General features: G+C 48.9%; 1 protein-coding gene across 8 annotated transcripts in view; it reads right to left on the bottom strand.

The window, feature by feature from the left end:
- Positions 1 to 21,119, bottom strand: part of NAV1 (neuron navigator 1) — a 250,152-nt gene that overhangs the window by 58,740 nt on the left and 170,293 nt on the right. Inside the window, exon 1 of one of the 8 annotated variants that reach the window (XM_058700099.1) lies at positions 15,377 to 15,562. The exons of the other annotated variants lie outside the window; for them this stretch is intronic. Coding sequence (XP_058556082.1) covers positions 15,377 to 15,429 — 53 coding nt within the window. The 5' untranslated portion in view covers positions 15,430 to 15,562. Of the gene's footprint in view, positions 1 to 15,376; positions 15,563 to 21,119 lie in introns of those variants that run through there. 8 annotated transcript variants of the gene reach the window in all.

Genomic DNA, 21,119 nt, shown 5'->3' with positions numbered 1-21,119 from the left:
GAGGTTAGAGTGGGAGAGAGCCAAAGCATAAGAGACTGTTAAAAACTGAGAACAAACTGAGGGTTGATGGGGGGTGGGAGGGAGGGCAGGGTGGGTGATGGGTATTGAGGAGGGCACCTTTTGGGATGAGCACTGGGTGTTGTATGGAAACCAATTTGACAGTAAATTTCATATATTAAAAAAAAAAAAAAAAAAAAAGTTACGGTTGTCTTTGCTTTGAATTCTTATCACTGCTGTCTAAAGGCATTAGTTTCTCTAAAATTTTTCTTAAAGTATCTAAAGTTATGCCTCTGTTCCTGACTGCATTGTATTTACGTTATACCTGAAGCTATATTTTCTTTGACATTTTGGTAAAATTACACTGTGTGAAATGTTATTCATATGGATTGTACTGCTAATTTTATCTTGAGAGCCAATTATACATGTTGAATAAAATGAATTCTTTCCCCAGTTAAAAAACGGGTTAAGTTCATGATGCTGTGTTTTATAATAAGAATTATATATATTTGGTTCTTGTCCCTGTTTCTGGCACAGAGCTCCTGAAATCCTGGGAACTTCCTAAGTGATGACAGTGATACCAGGTGTCTTTAGTTAGGTCAATGTGGTGACTTTTGGACCCCACCTAAGGATGGGGAGTGGTTGCCTGGGGAACGAATCACACGATTAGAAGGTTGGAACTTTCAGTCCCTCTAAGGTTGAATTAATTGGCAAAGGCCAATGATTTAATTAGCCACACCTACAGAATGAAGCCCCCGTAAAGACCAAAAAGGACAGCGTTTGGAGAGCTTCTGGGGTTGATGAACATGTGGAGCGGCTGAGACAGCCACTCAGGGGACACAGAAACTCCACACCTCGTCCCACATACCTTGCCCTATGTGTCTCTTCCATCTGGCTGTTCCTGAGTTGTATCCTTTTATAATAAGCTGGTCCTCAAGTAAGGAAATGTCTTCCTGAATTCTGTGACCTACTTTAGCACATTAATCCAACCCAAGGAGGGGATGGGGGAACCTCTGATCTACAGCCGGGCGGTCAGAAGCCCAGGTGACAGCCTGGACTTGCAACTGGCGTCTGAAGTGGGTGGGAACAATCTTGTAGAAGTGAGCCCTTCACCTGGGGGATCTGATGCTCTCTCCAGGTAGACAGTGTCAGAATTCAGATGAATTGTGGGATGCCCAGCTGGTGTCAGAGAATCGTGCATCCGAATCGGAGATCAATATAACAGGACAAAATAAAATTGTGTCCTGTGGTACAAGTAACGCAAAAATTCTAGCATCGATGACAGCGTTGAAAAAGTAAACGCAGAGCCGGCAGGAGATGGTTACCTCTGGTTTGATCCTGGTGCCTCCTCACTCATGAGCTGCATGGGGGGAACCCGCATTTGTAGGCTACCATATGTCCTTTCAAACTGCCTACACTCACCGTCTTCACGTTACCTCACATGTACTCCTCCACCCACAGGAACTTGGACTTCATCCTCACCACTTCACTAAAATCCCTCTGGCCAGGATGACCAAGGCTCTGTATATTGCTAAATCCACTTAGGATTTTTTTAGTCGTATTTTCTCCAGCCTGTCAGTTGCATCTGTCAGTGTCCGTCACTCCTTGAAATTCTTCTCTTTGCCTCAGTGACAGCATTCTCTTCCTGTGCTCCCCCCCTTCCAGACTCCCTCTTCCTCTGCCGACTCCTTCAATTTTGGTCTTTCATTGTACGTGGCCCTTGACTTAACTGGTATTCTCATTCTACCCATTTTCCTTGGAGTTCTCTCCCTGGCATATAGGACAGCAAAGCGTCTTCTTCTACAGGGTAAGAGAGGTTGGATGGAGGGGTGTGGCACAGAGTAGATTCTCAATAAAAACATGCTGAAGGAATGAAGCATGGGATATTAAAATGCCTTTAGGGATATGGTGGAGAATCCTACCAGGGTCTGTGGTGGGAAAGAAGGCCGTATGGAAAAACAACTGTTACTAAATGTCTTCTTCAAAGCAATTTTATTCTACTGGGGGTTCCCAGGTCCTAATTTTCTTTCACATTCCCCCTCCTTGGACTTTCATTTGCCAGCAAACTGGCAATGTACCTAGATTTGGCAAAGAGAATAATAGCTTCAGCTTGGGTTCCTATAGTTGGGAAGGTTCTACCAGGATCTTCTTTGTTCCATCTTTAGTTTAAAAACAATCACCCTGGGGCGCCTGGGTGGCTCAGTCGGTTAAGCGTCCGACTTCAGCTCAGGTCATGATCTCGCCGTCCGTGAGTCGAGCCCCGCGTCGGGCTCTGGGCTGATGGCTCAGAGCCTGGAGCCTGCTTCCGATTCTGTGTCTCCCTCTCTCTCTGCCCCTCCCCCGTTCATGCTGTGTCTCTCTCTGTCTCAAAAATAAATAAACGTTAAAAAAAAAAAAAAAAAACAATCACCCTGTATAATTACTCATTAGAGGCCAACACTTTACACAGCCCCCAATATGTTTCTGGAAAACAACTCCTCTTCAGAGTTTGCCCAGAACAGCTTAAAAACACAAGACAGAAGCAGAATCTGCTATGAAGTTGTTTATGTGTGAAAATTGCGTGACCTCTCATAATGAAAGCCATCTTGAGAACCCGAAGCCTTGTCATTTCTGTGGAAAACACTTATCCTGACCAATGCAAAATACACAGCATCTGAGTTGAGCACTATCATTTTGAAGGAATAATCGGAGAAGCACTGTAAAACATTACCCCGATCTCTTTAATAAAGGCATTTGAAAGATACATTCTTACACCAATGTTAACCACTCTCCGATCCCAGACAGTAGTCAGATATGAGGTCACCAAGTTTTCCGGTCATACACTGGATGGTAGAATTTAATAAAAAAAAGAGGTTTTCTCCAATTACCCAAATATGGGCTGAAATTTAAATATAGCACAATTGCTTCTGCTTTTTCCACTTACAAAATATGCTATGTAGCATCTACAGGGGCTAATCAATTCTCCTCGGATGGACTGCAATAGTTATGCCACAGTGGTGCCCAAATAGACAACCTAAAAAGTATTTACAGTATCTTTTCCCCCACAATAGTCACTTCTTAGATAAGTGAATGCTCTTCACTTGGGAAGACACTTCTAGGCCGACCAAGAGAATTTTTTTGGCTTAGGGGGATGCGGGTTTCCAATCCATTCTCCGATCCCAAACGGATCTGAGATACTATACAAGGTAACCTTTCATCTGAGCCTCCTCCCTGCCCCGGCCCGAACAACCCATACATTCTTTCCTAATGTAAAGATTTCCAACAACAGCATAAAACTAGCTGTTAATAATAGGTCCCAACATGTAAATTACAGCGGTCTCCAAAAATAAAGCTTCATGGGGGAAAAATTTGCAAGTTACCACTGTGAGGTAGATACAGTGAAAGAAGTTTCCTCACACCACGGAAATCTGGATGTCCTCGCTCAACTGGCAGACAAGTATTCCGAAGGCAGTCCTTGGGAGCAATTTTTTTGTGTGTAAACCAAACCATGACTTTTCCCTACCTCGCCTCTCTGTCTCCTGCTCCTCAACCAACCTTACAATTAAACACCCAAGGCTTGTTCCTAAGTCTCAGTCTTTCCTTATGTTTCTAGAGAGCAGTAAGAGGGCAGGGCGCAGCGGGCAATGCTGTAATCTGTCACCTTCTCAGCACTTTTTCTAAGGTAAGGACGGGGACCACGTGTTACTTGTGAAGTGTTCTTTCTTACCAACTAGCCCATAAATGCCTATAGCCCCGAGACCCTTAGAATGAGAGCACTTGATAAGGATTCCAAAAGCAGTGCTCCCAAGAGGCCCCCTAGGTTCATGCATTCTGAATAGCTTCCTCCCCCCAACCCCCTAAGATTCTCCACTCTTCTTTGATCAATCCTACCAAGGAACACTGGGCAGGTCTGTCCAAAGAAATCCTAGCATTAAAAAAGTCCATTGAATGGAAAGTTTACTTGTCTCTTTAATCTAGGTCTTAAGAAAGGTTGAGTTGTCACTCCCACCATGGGGGGGGGGGCGAGGGGGGGGGATCACTGATCTGGCCTGTTGGGCATTGTCATTTTTACAGCCCTCTTGCCTTCATCTTTATCTCAGAATTAACCGCTTTCTTATCTTAAGTCATTTAGTTCATGGCCTGCTTACTCTTGGTGAAATATCTTTGTGGAGGGCTCTGAAGGTTTTTCACTTCAGAGAACAGGACAGCTGAATGCCACATTGTGCGTGGGGGTCAAAGGTCAGCATCACAGAGAAAACCCAGCTAATGCATTGTGAAAGACCTTCATTTTTATGGGTGAGTCTTCCATGCATGTGAAAGTAAGCACATCTCTCACCTATCACAAAGCCTTGAACAAAAGGAATGAAAAGAAAAAGGAATCTTAATTCTTAACCAGTAAGTGGATGAAGTAAAGATCTTATTCCAGAGAAACAAAACGATATGCAGGTGTTCAGGCAAGGTAAAAAGCCACTCATTATATGCCCCAGGCATGACATTCTGCCCGCTTAAGGATGAGGGATGAATGGGGGAAAAATAACAGGGAACTGAAAAGATTTAAACTTCTCAACCCCTCACCTGCAAATGTCAGATATACCAAACGTTTCTGTAAGGCAGATGTCCGACCCCGTTTTCACAGAATCAGGTGTTGAAGTATCTGGAGTGCTTTGCAAACGTAAATACCTGGCCGTTTTCATAACTGGTTATTGCTTTCAACACCCCGTGAGATCGGATCGCCACATTTCTGCAGCAAATCCTCACCGACGCACTTTCCATTGAGACAACATTCCATTCCCTCCAAACCGCCTGTGTGCGGCTCATCTGCCGGTGCCCTTCATTCTCCTTCCAAGAAGGGGAAACTGAGGCTGGGAATTTTGCCCTGGGCGGTGGAACAAGTCAGTGGCAAAGTCAGTATTAGATTTCTGGGTGCTCCATCTCTTTCCTTCGGTACCAAAAATGTACTCCAATGCTGGTTGTATATAAAGCACATACTTAGCCCGGGAACCCTTTTCCCAGCCTCTCTGACTTGTCCTTCACTTATGCTTTCCTCCGACTGCCTCCTGCCTCATCACCTCCCCAGGTCGAGAGGGAGAACAGTTTTTGTTATCTAAAGATACATATCTTAGGAAAAAATAACAATTTGGGGAACACAGGAAATGACTGGCTAGGAAACTGCTTTTGGTATTAACATGCTTTTCTTGGGCAACTGAATTGAAATCTCTGTTCTGAGGCTTTATGATCAGTCTGGGGCTTTGGCGTAATCCTTAAAGAAGTCAAAAGAAGGAAAATAGAAATTAAAAGAAGAGAAAGTTAATCAAAATCAAACTGGTTTTGTTTCTGGGAGAGGTGCCTTCAGGCAACAGACAGGAACAAAAACATCCTGTTCTTTCTTCCATTTTGTTCGGATGCTGGGTGGACCCAGAGCCACTTCTCAGCTTAGAAAAGGGGTCCCTGCAGCTCCCTGGCACAGACCCCTGCTATCCAAAAGGGGTCTGTGCCAGGAAGACCCTCTGCCTTTCTCACATCTGGAAGAACGAAGCCCTAATGGGGCTGGAAGGGAGGCAGAAGCTCAGGGTCCACTTGCCCTGCCCCCCCCCCCCCAAAAAAAACCCGTGACCGGTTTCCTCTCCGCCATATCCTCCCCCATTACTATGTATGTGCAAATCATCCGGGCAGATGGGTGTTTTTCTACATACAAAGGCTTCCAGAGAAGGCCCTTGCACACCTTCCTTAGGGCGCTCATTATGTGTCAAATCCTTGCAGCAGCTAAGTCCTTGTTACAGAAAATTACCCAGACAGGTGCCCGTGAACTATGCGGTTCAAAGTACGAGAACCAGCCCGGTTTTCCCCGACACACTTCTGCTCTTCCACCTCCACTCTGCACACCTATACCACAATGCACTGTTGTCTCCACTGTCAGTTTCTTTCAGCGGAGCAAGATCGTCATGACCCAGAGCAACCTGAGAGCACAATCCTTCTAGAGTTTTATAAACGCCCCCCAGGACCTTCTAAGTCCTACACCTATCTCAATGACGGTTTTCCTGACAATTTGCCTTTTCAAGCTCCCCAAAGCCTCCAAGAATGCAGTTTTCATAGAAATGATTTTCTTTTTACACTCACATTTCATCCCCTTGTGTAATCATCAAATGATACAATTTCAACTGGCATGAAGACGTTTGGGAACAAACAGCTCTTGGTAAGTGTTGAGCTAGACTGGTGGGAGCACATGGGTACAGACACAGCAAAGGGCAGAATTAGTGTTCAGTGTGTGGAGGGCATAAAAAGCAAGTCCGGGGGGAGGGCTCTGCTCTATCTGATGCCTGGAAGCACCGCAGGAAGACAAGGGTGAAATTCATAAGGCTGAAGACATTAGCGTAGCTCCACCTCTGACCTTTCCTCCTCCTCAATATATTCCTCCTTGCTTCCCCTCTGGGTTTCTTTGCTAAACAGGAGACCAACAGTGGGGCTAAGCAAAGTGAAACTGACAGAAATAAAACTTCAGGTTATTTCTGATTCCTTGGGCTCAAATCACTCAACCAGCATTATTTTACTTGGATGGCATTATTTTACTGGTAGAATCATTCTGGTTTAGACAGCGTCACAGTTCAACTTTATAAAAGAGACAAGGAGTGGCTAAGAGGCTTGCCAGAGCAGACCGTTATGTGAAAACCAGAACCAGACCCAGGAGTTTCGACTTCTTTGGGGGTCTCCTACAGATGGCAGTGCCTCCCTGGCACGGCAAGATTTTTTTTTTTTTTCCCAAGGGCTTTGGACTTGCTGGGGATCAAAGCTGCTTCCACAATGAACAGCTCTGTGCAAATTTCCAGAATTAGTTTCTCAGATAGCAGGAAGGCTCCTGAACCAGGCTGTGCAAAAGTAGGCAATGACTTCCTCCCTCCTGCAGGAGGCATGGTTAGTTTTTCAGACCTAGGACCTGACTGGTCTTTTACCCCCTGAGGTTCAGAGGCCGGGGTGGAGGCTGGTGGAATTTCCCTGCTGAAGGAACTGAAGTGTAGCAGCCCAGATTCCATCTCCCTTCCTAAACACGCCGTATATGCTAATCCTCTGGGACCACAGCTTTGCCAGGATTTCCATATGGAGACTCCAGAAGAAAAACAAACACTTAAAAGATAACGGCAAATATGAGATTCATCTATGGGAGATGAAAGCAATTTCTAGAAACCACAGGAGAAAACTGGTGTTATTACATATACCTCCCCCTTCACATTTAATTTACGAGTCTGGGGGAGAAAGACCCTGTTAATGGGACAAAGACAAGAGAGGAAAATTAATAAATTAACATACTGCTCATTACACTTCAAAAGTAATTCTAAAATGCATGATAAGCATGGAGATTAGTGGTCTCTATGGATTTTCCTCATTCAGAGAGCCACCTTTTCAGGAAAAGGTGATTTGTAAGTCGTTCCCACCCCCTCCCCTCCCAAGATCAGCTCAATGCTAGCCTAAAAGGTATCTGCAAAGTTATCAAACATGAATCCCATATATTAGAGGGCCACTCATGTGAGACTGCTGTGGGAGCTCCGAGTTCTGGAAGAGTCCTCCGAGAACAAGCACTTAGTAGCAACAGGTACGGAAATCTGGGTTGCAAGTCCGGGACCTGGAAATTACAAGGATGTTCACCTAGAATTTATGAGAGCCGAGCTTAAATGGGGAGAAACAGTATAAATTATGGGAACCGAATACATATTTAACAGGAAGAAATAGGAAGAAATGGCACACATGTTCAGAACACAGAAACACATCACGATGTAAACAAGGATTTCATTAGGGAACTCTTTCCAGACAGGAGGCGTCCATCTCCAGGGTCTGATTAACCAAAGAGGTGCTGCTTTCCAACTGTGTATCAGAGAGAATTAAGAACACCGTCTAGGATGTGTGCCACGGAACATTGCTGTTATCTTAGCCACTGTGTCTAGGGGGTCAAATTCCAGAAATCCTGACACCCAAGAATAATTCCCAAGTATTTGTTTTCCCTGAGGGCCTTTGGGCCATAATTCCACTCACTGGCAGAAATACTACTTCTGTTTAAAGCTGTTAAAAACCTATTTTTAAAATCACATAGTTGGCAGATCACCAGGATCAAAACCTGGTAATCTAGTATAGTCTTATAGAAGAATTGAAAATAATCCATGGGAAAATGTGCCAACCCTGAAAAACAACACTTTCATGCATGTGTGTGCACGCGCGTGTGTGCGTGCACACACACACACACACACACACACACACTCGCTCTCGCAGGAGCATGTGTGCACGCATCAGACAACTCCCAGAAGAATGAGGAGGGCCTAGCAGGACATTAAAGATGACAGACTGGGATGTGTCTTATGTTCCAGTTTTCCTACCTATTACCCAATGATCTTCCTGTTCCATAAATTTTCTTCAAGACACGTCTTGGGTCCAGGGCCCTCCCTCCCTCTTCTTCCATACCTGAAAACCTTCCTCCTTCCTGAATACACTCTCCAAATTTCCTTGCAGTCTACATTTGAACTTTTCATGACTGCCACACTCACTGTCCTCTTGCTGCAATGTCCGTAGACCTGGTTTTCAGTCTTTCTTTACATTTTCGACTTGCTTGCTCCCTATTTCCAGCTACTGTTATTCCTAGTGCCAGGAGTCAACATCTGACCCTGTAACAGGTTAATCATACTATCATGTGGATTGAAAGCAGTGGTCTTTTTTTCTCTTTGTAGTGATTAGCACAATTCTTGGCACACAGTAGGAAATTAACAAATACTCACTGGTGGCTGACTGATATGTAGCTGTTATATTTCGGGAGATAGGACCTGACCCAATCTAAACAGCTCTAAGTGTGATGTGGCACAGGCTAAGCACGGTATATATAAATTTGTACTGTTACATTAAGCGCTTATAATAGAATCCTGTGAGCTATGTGTTGTCACTATTAAATTCCACAGAGACACCGCTTGAGTAAGAGTCCCTGGCCCCTAGGAACTTATGATTAGACAAAAACACCACCATATGATAAATGGATACGAAAAAAAAAAAAAAGCTGGAAAGCTGCTTCCCTGGAGGTTGGAGAACCTCATTAACAGCTCTCCTTTCTAAAAAATGACCATCCCAGCAGGGAGCCGCGGCATTCTCAAGCTTGCAGAAAGCGCCAGGCTCCTAGGCCTCACATTCAGTCTATGGTGGAATGGGCTGTGCAGCCAGGCAGAGCTGTCTGAATTTCTGCTCCACCACTTCCTGGCTGTGACTTGGGACAGGCATGTTCCCCTTCCTGAATGCATGCGCACATCACAAAAATGGCCACATCCCCATCAGCCCTTCTTGGTTACTAGGAGGAGTAGACAAGGTCAAAAAGCACCCAGCTCAGGTCCCAGCAGGTAGGTAGGTACACAACTTCCCTCTGCTCTCCTCTTTTGAATCCCCTACCCCCTACTCAAATGGCACCTGTAGCCATACATTCAACAGGAAAACCAGTTTATGAGGGATTTGCTACATCCTCTGTAAGTCTGTGGGTTACATCAAGCTTTTCTTTTGATGTTTAGTTATTGTTGAGAGAGAGAGAGAGAATGCATACGAGTGTGTGAGAAGGAGAGGGACAGAGAGAGAGGGACACAGAGGATCCCAAGCAGGCTCCTTGCTGACAGCAGAGAGCCAGATGCGGGGCTCAAACTCATGAACCATGACATGACCTGAGCCGAAGTCGGACACTTAACTGACTGAGCCACCCAGGCTTCCTGGCATCCAGCATTTCTTGATTGTGTTGACTGTGTAAACAGGCCAGTGGCCAGGCTGTTGTGCAGGGACACATGCACACGGACAGGGGGTTTTCATGTTCTTTCCTTTTCAATATGTCTCCCTGAGTGATGTGTCAGAGTATTCACGGGATAGAGGCTTCCTAAGATTTAAATGTCCAATACTGTCCAAGAATTTGGTATTTCTAGGAAATTCCTAAAGCATCCCAAGAAAGTCAGGGTGAGGATGAATTCTCATATCGGACACATTCTCCATAGGCGTAGCGTTATTTGACTCTGCTTTAATGGCAAAGACAAGGGCAGTCCATCATTCTGGTCATGAACTTCACCTGAGATGTAACTGACCCCGTTCCCACCCCGACCCCCCCCCCCCCCCACCCACCGCTGCCGGGGCGGGGACAAGCAAGCCGTTTGCATTATCAAAGGCTTCCAGAGAGGATTCCTGGTGGTGCTGAGCAGTGAAACATTTACTCAGTTGTCTGTTTCAGAGTTCTGCCTTAGACAAGGAGGCTCTGTGATCAAAGAAGCCACAGTGATGGTGGGTCTGGGCAGAGAAAATAGAAGATGACATATAGCCTCTCAACTGAGGAAAACGCCTCCCTCTCTCCTCAAATGAGCTCTTGTTCCTCTGGAAAACTCTTATTTTTGCTTCAAGGCCCAGTGAAAATGCCATCTTTCAGTCAAGTCCTCCCTGACCGCTCAAACTACGGCCCCTCCCTGCTTGCTTCCACTTACTGCACGTATGATCTGGTGTCCCAATTATTTGTGGTTTCCTCCACCAGACTGCATCCTCGGGCATTATTCCTTGTCACGGTTCTCATGATTTAAAATAAAATGTAGGTATGCGCTTGTTGACTTTTATTTATCCGTTTTCACCCCCCGCAAAATATAAGCTTCCTGAGGGCAGGGACTATTATGTCGGTCTAACTGATCACTATTGAACTCTCAGTTCCCTGGGATCTGTGAGGCACTCGCTACAGGTTGTTGAATGAATGAACAAACAAACAGGGGCGCCTGGGTGGCTCAGATGGTTAAGCATCTGACTCTTGGTTCTGGCTCAGGTCACGATCTCACTCACGGTTTGTTAGTTTCAGCCCCGGGTCGGGCTCTCTGCTGACAGAGCGGAGCCTGCTTGAGATTTTCTCTTCCCCTTTCTCTGCCCCTGCCCTGCTCACTCTCTCTCTCTTTCTGTCACAAATAAACTAACAAACTTTAAAAAAAATAAATGGGAACGCCTCGATGGCTCAGTCAGTTAAGCATCTGACTCTTAATTTTGGCCTAGGTCATGATCTCACGGTTTGTAAGCTTGAGCCCCCGATCAGATTCCGCACTGGCAATGCAGAGCCTGCTGGAGATTCTCTGTCTCCCTCTCTCTCTGCCCCTTCCCTGGTCTCTCTCTCTCAAAATAAATAAATAAGCATTAAAAAATAAACAAACGAACAAATAAGTGTTAGCTCTGTTTCTCCAGCACCTAGCATAATGACTGGCACAAAGTTATCACATAATAGAGGCTGAATAAATAAGGTGTTTTTTAAACAATTAAACTTTTTTTAAGTGGCCTATTTTTTAAAATGTTTATTTATTTTAGAGAGAGACAGAGCATTAGTGGGGGGGAGGGGCAGAGAGAGAGATGGAGACACAGAATCCGAAGCAGTCTCCAGGTTCTGAGCTGTGTGCACAGAGACCGACATGGGGCTTGAGCTCACAAACTTGAGAGATCATGACCTGAGCCAAAGAGGCCCTTAAGTGGCCTATTTTTATGTAAACTGCCATCAAAGAAATTGGTGTATAGGGGCACCTGGGTGGCTCTGTTGGTTGCTTGGTTGAGCATCTGACTTCAGCTTAGGTCATGATCTCAGGGTTCTTGTGACTTTGGGCCCCCGCAGAGTGGGTCCTCTGTCCCTCCCCCACCGCCACCTCTCCCCCACTCATGCTCTCTCTCCCAACAATAAATAAACATTAAAAAAAAATAGGATGAAAAAAGTAAAAAATAGGATGTATAAATATGCCATTCTAGTTAACATAGAATTCGAACTGAATAGAAATCTGAAGATGGGTAATTAAGAATTTTAGAAAAAAGTGAAAGATATATTTCTAAGCAAGGAAGTTATTTAGTCTATTATATGGATAGGCATCCTTATTAGGGTCCTAGCAAAATGGAAGGAAAAAACGCTAAGGAAAAAAGCAAACTGAAGAATCCAGGAGGGACTCCTACTGCCTGAGAGGGACCTCAACTAGGAAATGTCACTTGTAAAAGCTCCTTTGCTGAAAGCACTTTGCTTTTCACATCAGCTTGTGTCATGACTACGACCTAGTGAGGCAGACTGGTCGGGAGTTAGGCCCATTTTAGGGAGAAGGAAACTGAGGCCAGAGGCTAAGCAACCTCTGTAAGGTCACAAAGTTAACTGTAGTGGAGCCCTAGTCCCCAGGCAGGTCAGCACACTCCATGCTCTTCCCACCTCTCTCTCACTAGACTTGGAGGCCAACTCCAGACCTTTGCTAAGGCCTCAAATACCCTTAAGTCAACATTCCCTGCGCCTAATCAGTGTCGGTGAGAATAACCTTATTGCAGTGTTCAGGGGTTGGCTTCAGAGTCAGACAGATCTAGGTGTGAAAACAAATCCCACCACGGTGATACAATTACTGAACCTGCCTGTGCCTCAGTTTCTACATTTCCAAAGTGGGATGATAATAAAATATACCTCGTGTGGTTGTTGTACGGATGAAATAAATGAACGTTTATAAAGCACTTAGCATAGATGGCGTTTTTGGAGCATCACGTTATGGGGTGAAAAGTGGTCAGCTCAGATGTTGGATACAGCCTGCTGCCATACTGTCTTCCATACTGTGATGCTTCCTACTTGGCACCTCTCTCTTCCCTGCCTCCCAAGCAGAGGGCAGGGGCTTAGAGGCGAGAGGTTAAGCCGACAAGTGTGGTTTGCCTCTCTTGTGCCCAGCCCCATAAAACCCACTAACAAGAAGCAGCTCGTTGGTTTCGCTGTCCCCAGGCATTTTGTCCTTTTGCAGAGGTTGAGTTTGTGCCAAGCTGAAGCCCTATGCCCTGGGGGGCGGGGGGGAGGGGTCTCTGTAGGCTCAGCAATGCAAGTGTTGTGAGCAGGTCTCCTTCCCACTGGTCCCCAGGCTCTATAAGGGCCCTTTCTAAGAGGGAATCTTGGAATGCCGAAGGGGATAGATGCCTGCACCCCAGGTTCCCTGCTTGGAAGAATCTGAAGGATGGTGATCTCTGGAGCAGGAAAGAGAGGGGTCTCCAGGAGAGACTGTAACACTCGAGATGGGCAAGAATGGTGCTTATGGAGACAGCCTTCCATGATAGATGAGCAATCCTGCCAAGCATCTGGGAAGGAAAGGCATCTGCTCTGAGGCAAGGGAAGGGGCCAATGGCCGATCACAGCTCAACTCATCAAAAGCTGGTCATGGAAATACTGCGGGCCAATTAAGCCATTCACCCCGATACCTCACATCCTCTCCTGGCTGCTTCCTTCGGAGCTTAGGGGAACCTGTGCCTGAAGGGCAAGCATCTCTTTGATCCCTGTTGGCCCCAATCAAACATCATTTACAGGGAAGGTTTAGAGCTGTCTCCAGAGCAAAGGCCTGGGCTAAGCTCTCCCTCTATGGATTGCGGCCAGGGTAGTTAAATTTTATATTTGAACTCTGGCGATTTGAGGACTGACTTCCACTTTACAACATGCCCTCTCTCCTCACCTACCGAGAACAATTGGCCTGAAAGTCTCGGGCTTTGGTGGAAAGGAAACTACAGCCCAACCTAGCCCCACCCTAGCAGGCAGCAGGCTGAGTGGGTGTAATGTGATCCGCTCCTCTCCCAGGGCTGTGGCAGACAGGTCCCCGCCCTGGCACACCTGCCCAGAAGTCTGTCTCTGGTAAGGAGCTAGGTGAGTACTCAGCAGCTGTGGCCCCAGGATAGACACTAAGCTCACTATACAAAGCCTAGGTCTCCTGGGGTGGGGTGGAGCACTGCAGGGGGGCAGGGAGAAGATCAGTTCAAAAGAAATGAATGATAGGGTAACCTAGAAAAGGCTGTGTGTAGGAAAGGAGTGATGGGAGCCAGCTAAAGGATTTTCACATCTTCCAGGGGTGAGGGAAGCAAAGAACTCAAGTGTAGAACCCCTGCAAATCTTGATCCAGCGGCAGTTATAATCTTGCATAGGCACACCCCGTGTGGACCTCAAGTAGCTTCTGAACTGGGTTGACAGTTGTAGAAGTGGAGAACAAGGTTAGGAACAGCCTCTTCCTTCTACCTTCCTCGGGACCCAGCGACTCAGGACTCACCCCAGGATCTCCCCAGAAGGAAGAATCCCCAGAGGTCCCTAAATAGAGGTAGTCTCGGTTCATAAACTGGTTCCTCTGAAAGATATCTCCCACAGGTTATCCTAGCAAAGTTAGTCCAAGGGTCCCAAGTCCCACTCCAGAGTTGCTGTCGTGTTGTCCCACTGCGGTAGGGGACAGAAGTTTGGGGCCGGGGGGACTCTGGCCTCCAAGGGCTCTCAGGGCTGCAGTCGCCTCTCCCTTGCCAGGCCTTGCCCTGTTCTGTTACTCTGACCCTAGGCCCGTGTGTGCCCGAGTTGCAGCGGAGCTTCCAGAGAGCACTTGAGGCTCCCTGCCAAGGAACCACGGGGAAGGGGAGCATGTTACGGGGTGCAAGTCTGGCTCTAGGGGTAGAAAGCTGTGAGGAGGCTTGGGGGTGGGAGTGGTCTCCGCATCAGGCATCTGGCCTAACCTCCAACTTCCTCCAGGCAGCCAAGTCAGAGGGAGGCTAAGGGGAATGTGCATATTAGGGTGGGAAGCTCCCAGAAAAAAACAGAGAGCATCAACTCTCTTCCTCTGGCTGCTGGAATTTCCTAATCCTCTCTTGGAAGTGCAGTTTCCAAGTCAGCTCTGGGGGGTCCCTGGCTGGTTGTGGTCACATTCCCCTCCCCTTAGTGGGGAGCTTCTGGGCTTGGGCCCCCCTCACCACTGCCCAGGATTGGTCTGCTGTCCCCCACAGTGCATCTCCCAAATACCCCTGCTGTTCATCCCTTCCCAGAGTAGTCCCAGGCTTCACTCCCTCTCAGAGGAATCAAACCAGCTGTGGGGTCCCAAATTCACCCCCAGCCCCCCACCTCAGGTCTCACCCCTCCGTCTCCCCCCACCCCAGGCAACCCCCAGAGCTTGTGGGTCAGGGAGACCCTCCCGCTGAAGGCTCCTCCCCTTCCACTCTCCAAGTACCGGAGAGCCCGGACCCTCCAGAGCGGAGGAAGGGGGTGGGGTGGGAGGACGCACCCCCCTCCCCCTCCAATGCACTGCAGAGGCAACCATTCAAGTTCAATCAAGTTGTGCTATTGTCTCAGCTTTGTCCAGGTCTCTGGGGAGCCCAAGAGCCTTGCTGTGCCTTCCCTCTCCCCTCCCCAGACCCCTCTGAACACACACCTCCAACTCCCAATGCCAACCAGCCCAACGTTCTTGGGGAGCCAGAGAGCTCTGGCGGCGCTGGCACTCCTCCCTCCTTCTGTCATAGAAGCAGGGCGGCCAAGACCCTCCTTCTTGCAGACCCCACACCCACTGCTGCGGTGGAGCCTGGAGCGGCGGCGGGGGACTGGGGGACTCCCAACCCGACCCCAGCACTGCGGCAGGAGCCGGGCGCTTACCTGCGGGGGAAATTCACCGTCCTTCCCGACCTGGGCAGGGGCAGATGGAGCATCTTCCCCGGCTCAGGCGGCCATTCGCGGGGGGGGGCACCCAGTGCCCTCCCCGGACCGCGCTCCCCGGCACCGCGGACACCCGAAGAGGTCTGAGCCCGGGCCACGCGGAGGACCAGATACCGAATGCTCGCCGGCCCTCCGCTCCCTTTCCTCCCCACCACCCGGGCTCGCACTTACGGCTCCAGCTGTACTTAAAGCGACAGAGCCCCATTTTGCCGCTGCTGACTTCTGTCCCGAGCCCAGGCGACGCAGGCTGAGAGAGCGGGCTCTTTAACGCCCAGAGCAGGTAGACAAAGAGCCACCGCAGCCTCAGCCTTCCGGTGGCCTCGGAAGCCCGGGAGGTGCAGAGGAGGGCTGGGGTCCTCGACCTCCACCTGGGCTGCCTCAGAGTTAACCCCCGGGCTGCCAGCTGCGGTCCCCTGGGCGCTCTTACTCTCGCTACAGAGGCAGAAGGGGGTGTGGGCAGTGAGGCAGGAAACTGGGGTGCACTGGTGGGCACGGGTAGGGGAGGCCTGGGCTGAACATTCCCCAGGCAGGGTTTCCTCCCAGCCCCCTCCTGGCCCCTTTCCAGACTCTAAAAATCAGTCAGAGTAAGAGCAGGGGACCAGGACATCACCTACACAAGAAGTGTGGTGGGGGATGAAGGTCAGACCACGGGCACAAACAGCCAAAAAGGCTGGCTCGGGAGCTGTTCTACTTGGAGAAGTGGGGTGGAAGGGGAAGGGTGGAAGGTGTGCCCTCCAGTAGTGAGACAACCTGTGGGGGGTTGGGGGGATGCAGTTAACATTTCTCCAACTTGGGGGGGGGGGAATAGATTAGGTGAAAGGTGTGCATGTTGAGGGGTGATTGCCAGGGAGAAAGAACAGTACACATCATGCAAGGGTCAGTGCCTTCATCCAGGAGGCGTTTGCTGCTGACTGGTTAAGAAGAAAAGGACCCTAAGATGGGAGGGTTTTAGTGGCAGAGTAAGAAGAGAATGGGATCCAGTAGCAGGGTTCCCCCACCGAGCTCCCTTCAGGGTCTTCCTAAGAACTTAACTCTCCCCATCAAAGAAGGAGATCTGCAAAGATGCTCTCAGCCCTGCTTCCACCAGTCCACAGTCCTTGCTCCTGGAAGGGGCTGACTGTGTAAGGTTGGGTCCCGAAGTGATCTGGGCAAACTGGGGAGACTACGTTTTATGAAATGGACAGGTGATATGTGCAACTTCTTTCAGCAACAAAAGCAACAGCAATGATCTTTTTTAAAAAGCCCCCAAAGTACTGGACTAAGATGACAGTGAACCACAGCGATAACGGTTGTCTCTGGTGTTTGGGCAGCTTGGGGTGACCCAGGCACACACAGATACCCAGGCCTATGTGTTCTCCTAGGCCTGTCATCTCACCACCTTTACTTTCTGGGCCTCAGTTTTCACAAATGTTAAGGCAGAGGAGATTCACACTCCTGACCCCCTCCTAGCTCCCCAGCCTTTAAGGAAGCCTGGATGGTGCTTTAAGTGCTCCGGATAGCCCTTTTCCCTAAAAGCCCATCTGGCTCTAGTCCTCTGATTGCCCAGTGCCACTGACCTGGGGCTGCAGCTCTAGATGGGGGCACCACTATTCTTAGAGGGTGGGAAACCTCACAGACGGAAGTCTGTCTCTGGATCCTAGAACAGTTTGAGTTGGGGAGGGGTCTGTTTCTGAGGGTGCATACTAGGATTAAGTTTTCCAAATATGCTTTGAGATCAAAGGGGTATAAAGAGCCCACCCCTCAACCCACCCCCACCCAAAGCATGGGGTGGGGGGCAAATAGATTTTTACTCCCTTTATTCTGAGTAGTTTGCATGCCCCGAGTCTCAAGCAGACCAGCTTTGAGGGGAACTGGAGCAAGGCAGCTGGTTTTCTCCACCATATTCTCCCATCTCAGGCCAGGATGGTGTCCCTAGACCAAATCCCTATCCTGGCTCTTCTGTCCTGGTCATGTCCACAGCCATCCCTTCTTCACCACCACCCTAAATGGAGAGTGAGTATAATCAGTTCCTCAGGGAGATTCTGCCTGCACAGCTGTGTTGGGGCTGGCCTGGGTCATCTGGGGAACAGCTTATAGTGACACGCACCATAAGGGATTCTCTTTAGCCTCAGCCAGCACGGAATCCTGAGCAAAATCACTCTGAGCCAGGGGAATGTCACCAGCAGGGGATGTTTTCCCCCAGATCTAGCTGTGCATTTTCCATAAGGTTTCCTCCTTTGTGGTTTTCTGGGTAGAGCCTGGAGGGAAGGAGGGGAGACTGAAAGAGGTGAGGCTGAGGCACAGTGGTTTACTTAGAAGAACAGGAGTCTTTGGGGTAGGGGCCGTGCTGTCTCAGAACATTCCTTCACAGCCCTGCAGAGCCCATGTGGCCCTATCCCTCTTCCTCACACAAGGCAGCCTGTCCACGCTCCCTTTGGCCCTCCCCGTCCTCCTGCTCTGCACCCCCAACAGGGACTAGGGAGCAGGCTGTAAAGAAAACAAGTCTCAGCCAGCAGCTGGGCACAGGGGATGAACTCTCAGCTCCTGAGTCTTGTCCTTGTCCTCCCACCCCCACCCAAGGGGATTCTAGGCTAGAAGATCTCTAACCCCCCTCCTCCTTGAGTCTGATTCTTGAACTGCTAGAACCCAGTAGAATCTGAGGTTTTCCTCTGTATGTTCCTCTTTCCTTGTCGATGAAGAAGGTGGGTTGCACAGTTGTGTCTACCTTACTTACCTTTCTGCTTGGTGGAGGTTCCAGTGGGCTTTTACAGGGGAAGGAGCAGGGTCCCAGAGGCTTTGCCACTTAAAGAAATAGCATGCAAATTAGCACTTGCTATTTTCAGCCAACAGGTCAAGGCACTTTGGGTAATTGGACAACAGCACTGAAGAGAAATGCTGTCTGGGGGTTTCTGTGAAGACAGTAAAACACAACCTCCTCTGTCAGCAGACCCAGCTCCTGCGCTTGCCGAGGCCCTGACCCTGCCCATCACAGGGGTGTGGCAGAGTTGGGGGGTTACGGTGGCCTTGTTGCCTTGACTACAGTGGGGAGGCATGTTGGGGGTGACTCTGAACTCTTCTTTCTGGGTCCCAGGCTGCACAGTAATAGCTTGGGGCAGAAGGGGTGGAGGATAATTGATGCAGGTAGTGGAGGAAAGACACCTGCTGATAGGGAGCTACGAGTCAGGCACTTTTCCAGAAAAAAAAAAAAAAAAACCAAAAAAAAAAACACCAGCCAAAGGGGGACAGAGGAAAAAGACCCATCTATCTTAAATAGGCCTCCCCTGTGCTCCTCTGGCTTCTCTGCAAAGAGCCCTTGAGAGCTATGATCTCATTTGTCCCCCGTGCCAGGATCATCAAAGTGGCTCTTTACAAGGGGGAAACTGAGGCATGGAAAGGCTAGGAAATGTCTAAAGCAGAGGGCAGAGCACAGACTAATAAGCATGAGATCTTTCAGCCAGATTCTTGTGAGGGGCGATACCCTCCCCACAACACGCCCACCCCCCCCAAAGGATCTCTGGCTCAGGACCAAGGTCTTCCACACCATTGCCAGCAGGGACATTCAAAGATGGTTAGTGGGAGGCTCGGGTTGTGTCCCTGACCATAATCTCAAAGGTTAATGGAGTTGGTCAGAGTGAGCCACACAAAAAGAGAGAAAGATTTGCCAGAAAGTTCCATGTGGTCTGAGTTCCAGCGTCACCTGCCTGGGGGCTTCTGGGTTCCAGTGTCCCCTGTCAGGCCTGACTACACACCTGATTTCCTGGTGAGACCCAGAAGGGAGATTCTTGAGAAGACCAGAGTCCCAGGGTAAGCATCCACCACTCGGAACCTCTGCCCCTTGACCTACCCTCACTTCCCCTCTTTCCCGTCAATTATGAAGCTATTTACTTCCTTAGGTGGCAAAGGCCCTGCCCCTCCACAAGTCTGGGCCAGTCAGAGAAGCTTCCTTGGGGTCTGTGGGGGCAAGCTGAGCCCCAAGACCCCTCCACATCCCGGCCAGGCTGAGCTGGCAGCATCTTGGTTGAGGCAGAAAAAAAAGCATCTTACCACATAGGAAGGGGTGATGAGAAAGGGAAAGGATTAAGCCAGATTGGAGGGACAGGGGAAAGGACGTGGGGGAGGACCCTGATGAATTAACCCTGTGGCCACACACTGAGGTGGGATCCTGATGCTCTCCATGGAGAATGACCTGGCCACATCTCTAACCCCTGCTTTTATTTATTCTTTTTAATGTTTATTTTTGAGAAAGACAGAGAGAGAGAGAGAGAGAGAGACACAGAGCGTGTGCACACACACAAGTGGGGGAAAGGCAGAGACAGAGACAGGGAGACACAGAATCTGAAGCAGACTCTGTGTTGTCAGCGCAGAGCCCGACGCGGGGCTTGAACCTGTGCCAAACCATGAGATCATGACCTAAGCGGAAGTTGGACACTTAACCGACTGAGCCACCCGGGTGCCCCTCTAACCCCAGCTTTTAAAACCTACTCCCAGATCCCGTAATGACCCCACTGACTCCTGGGGGAATCAGTGAGACCTTGATAGAAACACCTATAAAAATCATTCACAGCCCCTGTGGTGACACTTTCACAATTATGATTTTATTTGCAAACAACCTAATGCTCTAAGGTGAGGCAGATGTTACTATGCTTGCTTTAGAACATTAAAGGTTAAGAGAGTGGCCTCAGGTACTTTGGCCACAGGTACAGAAGCCATGATGACATTAGTTCTAGGCCAGGGATCATTCTTTATTAGAAATGGGCATCTGAGTGGCTCTGTTGGTTAAGCGTCTGACTCAGGCCATAATCTCATAGTTTGTGAGTTCAAGCCCTGTGTCAGGCTCTGCACTGACAACACAAGGCCTGCTTGGGATTCTCTCTCTCTCTCTCTCTCTCTCTCTCTGCCCCTCCCCCATGCACTCACTCCCTTTCTCTCAAAATAAATAAACTTTAAAAAAAAATTAAAAAAAAGGGGCGCCTGGGTGGCTCAGTCGGTTAAGCGTCCGACTTCGGCTCAGGTCATGATCTCGCGGTCCATGAGTTTGAGCCCTGCGTCAGGCTCTGTGCTGACCGCTCAGAGCCTGGAGCCTGTTTCAGATTCTGTGTCTCCCTCTCTCTCTGGCCCTCCCCCATTCATGCTGTCTCTCTCTGTCTCAAAAATAAAATAAAAGTTAAAAAAAAAATTAAAAAAAAAAATTGGATTTTATCCAGTGAATTTCTTCTCAGGGATGGCTGAGTTTTCAAGAGCTCCTTGTGCATTACCCTGGTGGGCTTCTCTCTGCTCTTGACCTCCTAAGGCAGTACCTTCCCTCACCAACTTCCAGGCCCTTCCTAGAGGACATGCCAGGTAGCCTGGGACAGACCCCCTTCGTGGGGTCAGATAATCCAGAATGTCAGGGCCCAAAAGGTAGGTAAAGCTCACTGGTTCAAGTCCCTCATTTTCACAGAGGAGGAAATTAGGGCTCTGAAAGTGCGAGTGACTCGTTCAAGGCTCTTTACCAGGCTTCCTGATTCCCAGGGCCGTGATCTCACTGGTTCTGTGCTCCCACTTCTCACCAAGTCCCTCCCCAGGGCCAGCTGAGGCTCAGACAGAAAGGTTCTGAGGGTAGGTGGGGGCGAGTTTGGATCGGGGGCCCTGGAGTCAGTAGACGCACAGCGGAGTGTCCCAAAGCCCAGTGCCGATCCCAGCTGAGAAGTCTTTGGGGTAGCAA

This window comes from Neofelis nebulosa, chromosome 15 (assembly GCF_028018385.1).
Source record: "Neofelis nebulosa isolate mNeoNeb1 chromosome 15, mNeoNeb1.pri, whole genome shotgun sequence".
Classification (NCBI taxonomy): Eukaryota; Metazoa; Chordata; class Mammalia; order Carnivora; family Felidae; genus Neofelis; species Neofelis nebulosa.
Note: the sequence above shows the minus strand (reverse complement) of the source record. Positions and strands in the feature narration are given on the sequence as shown.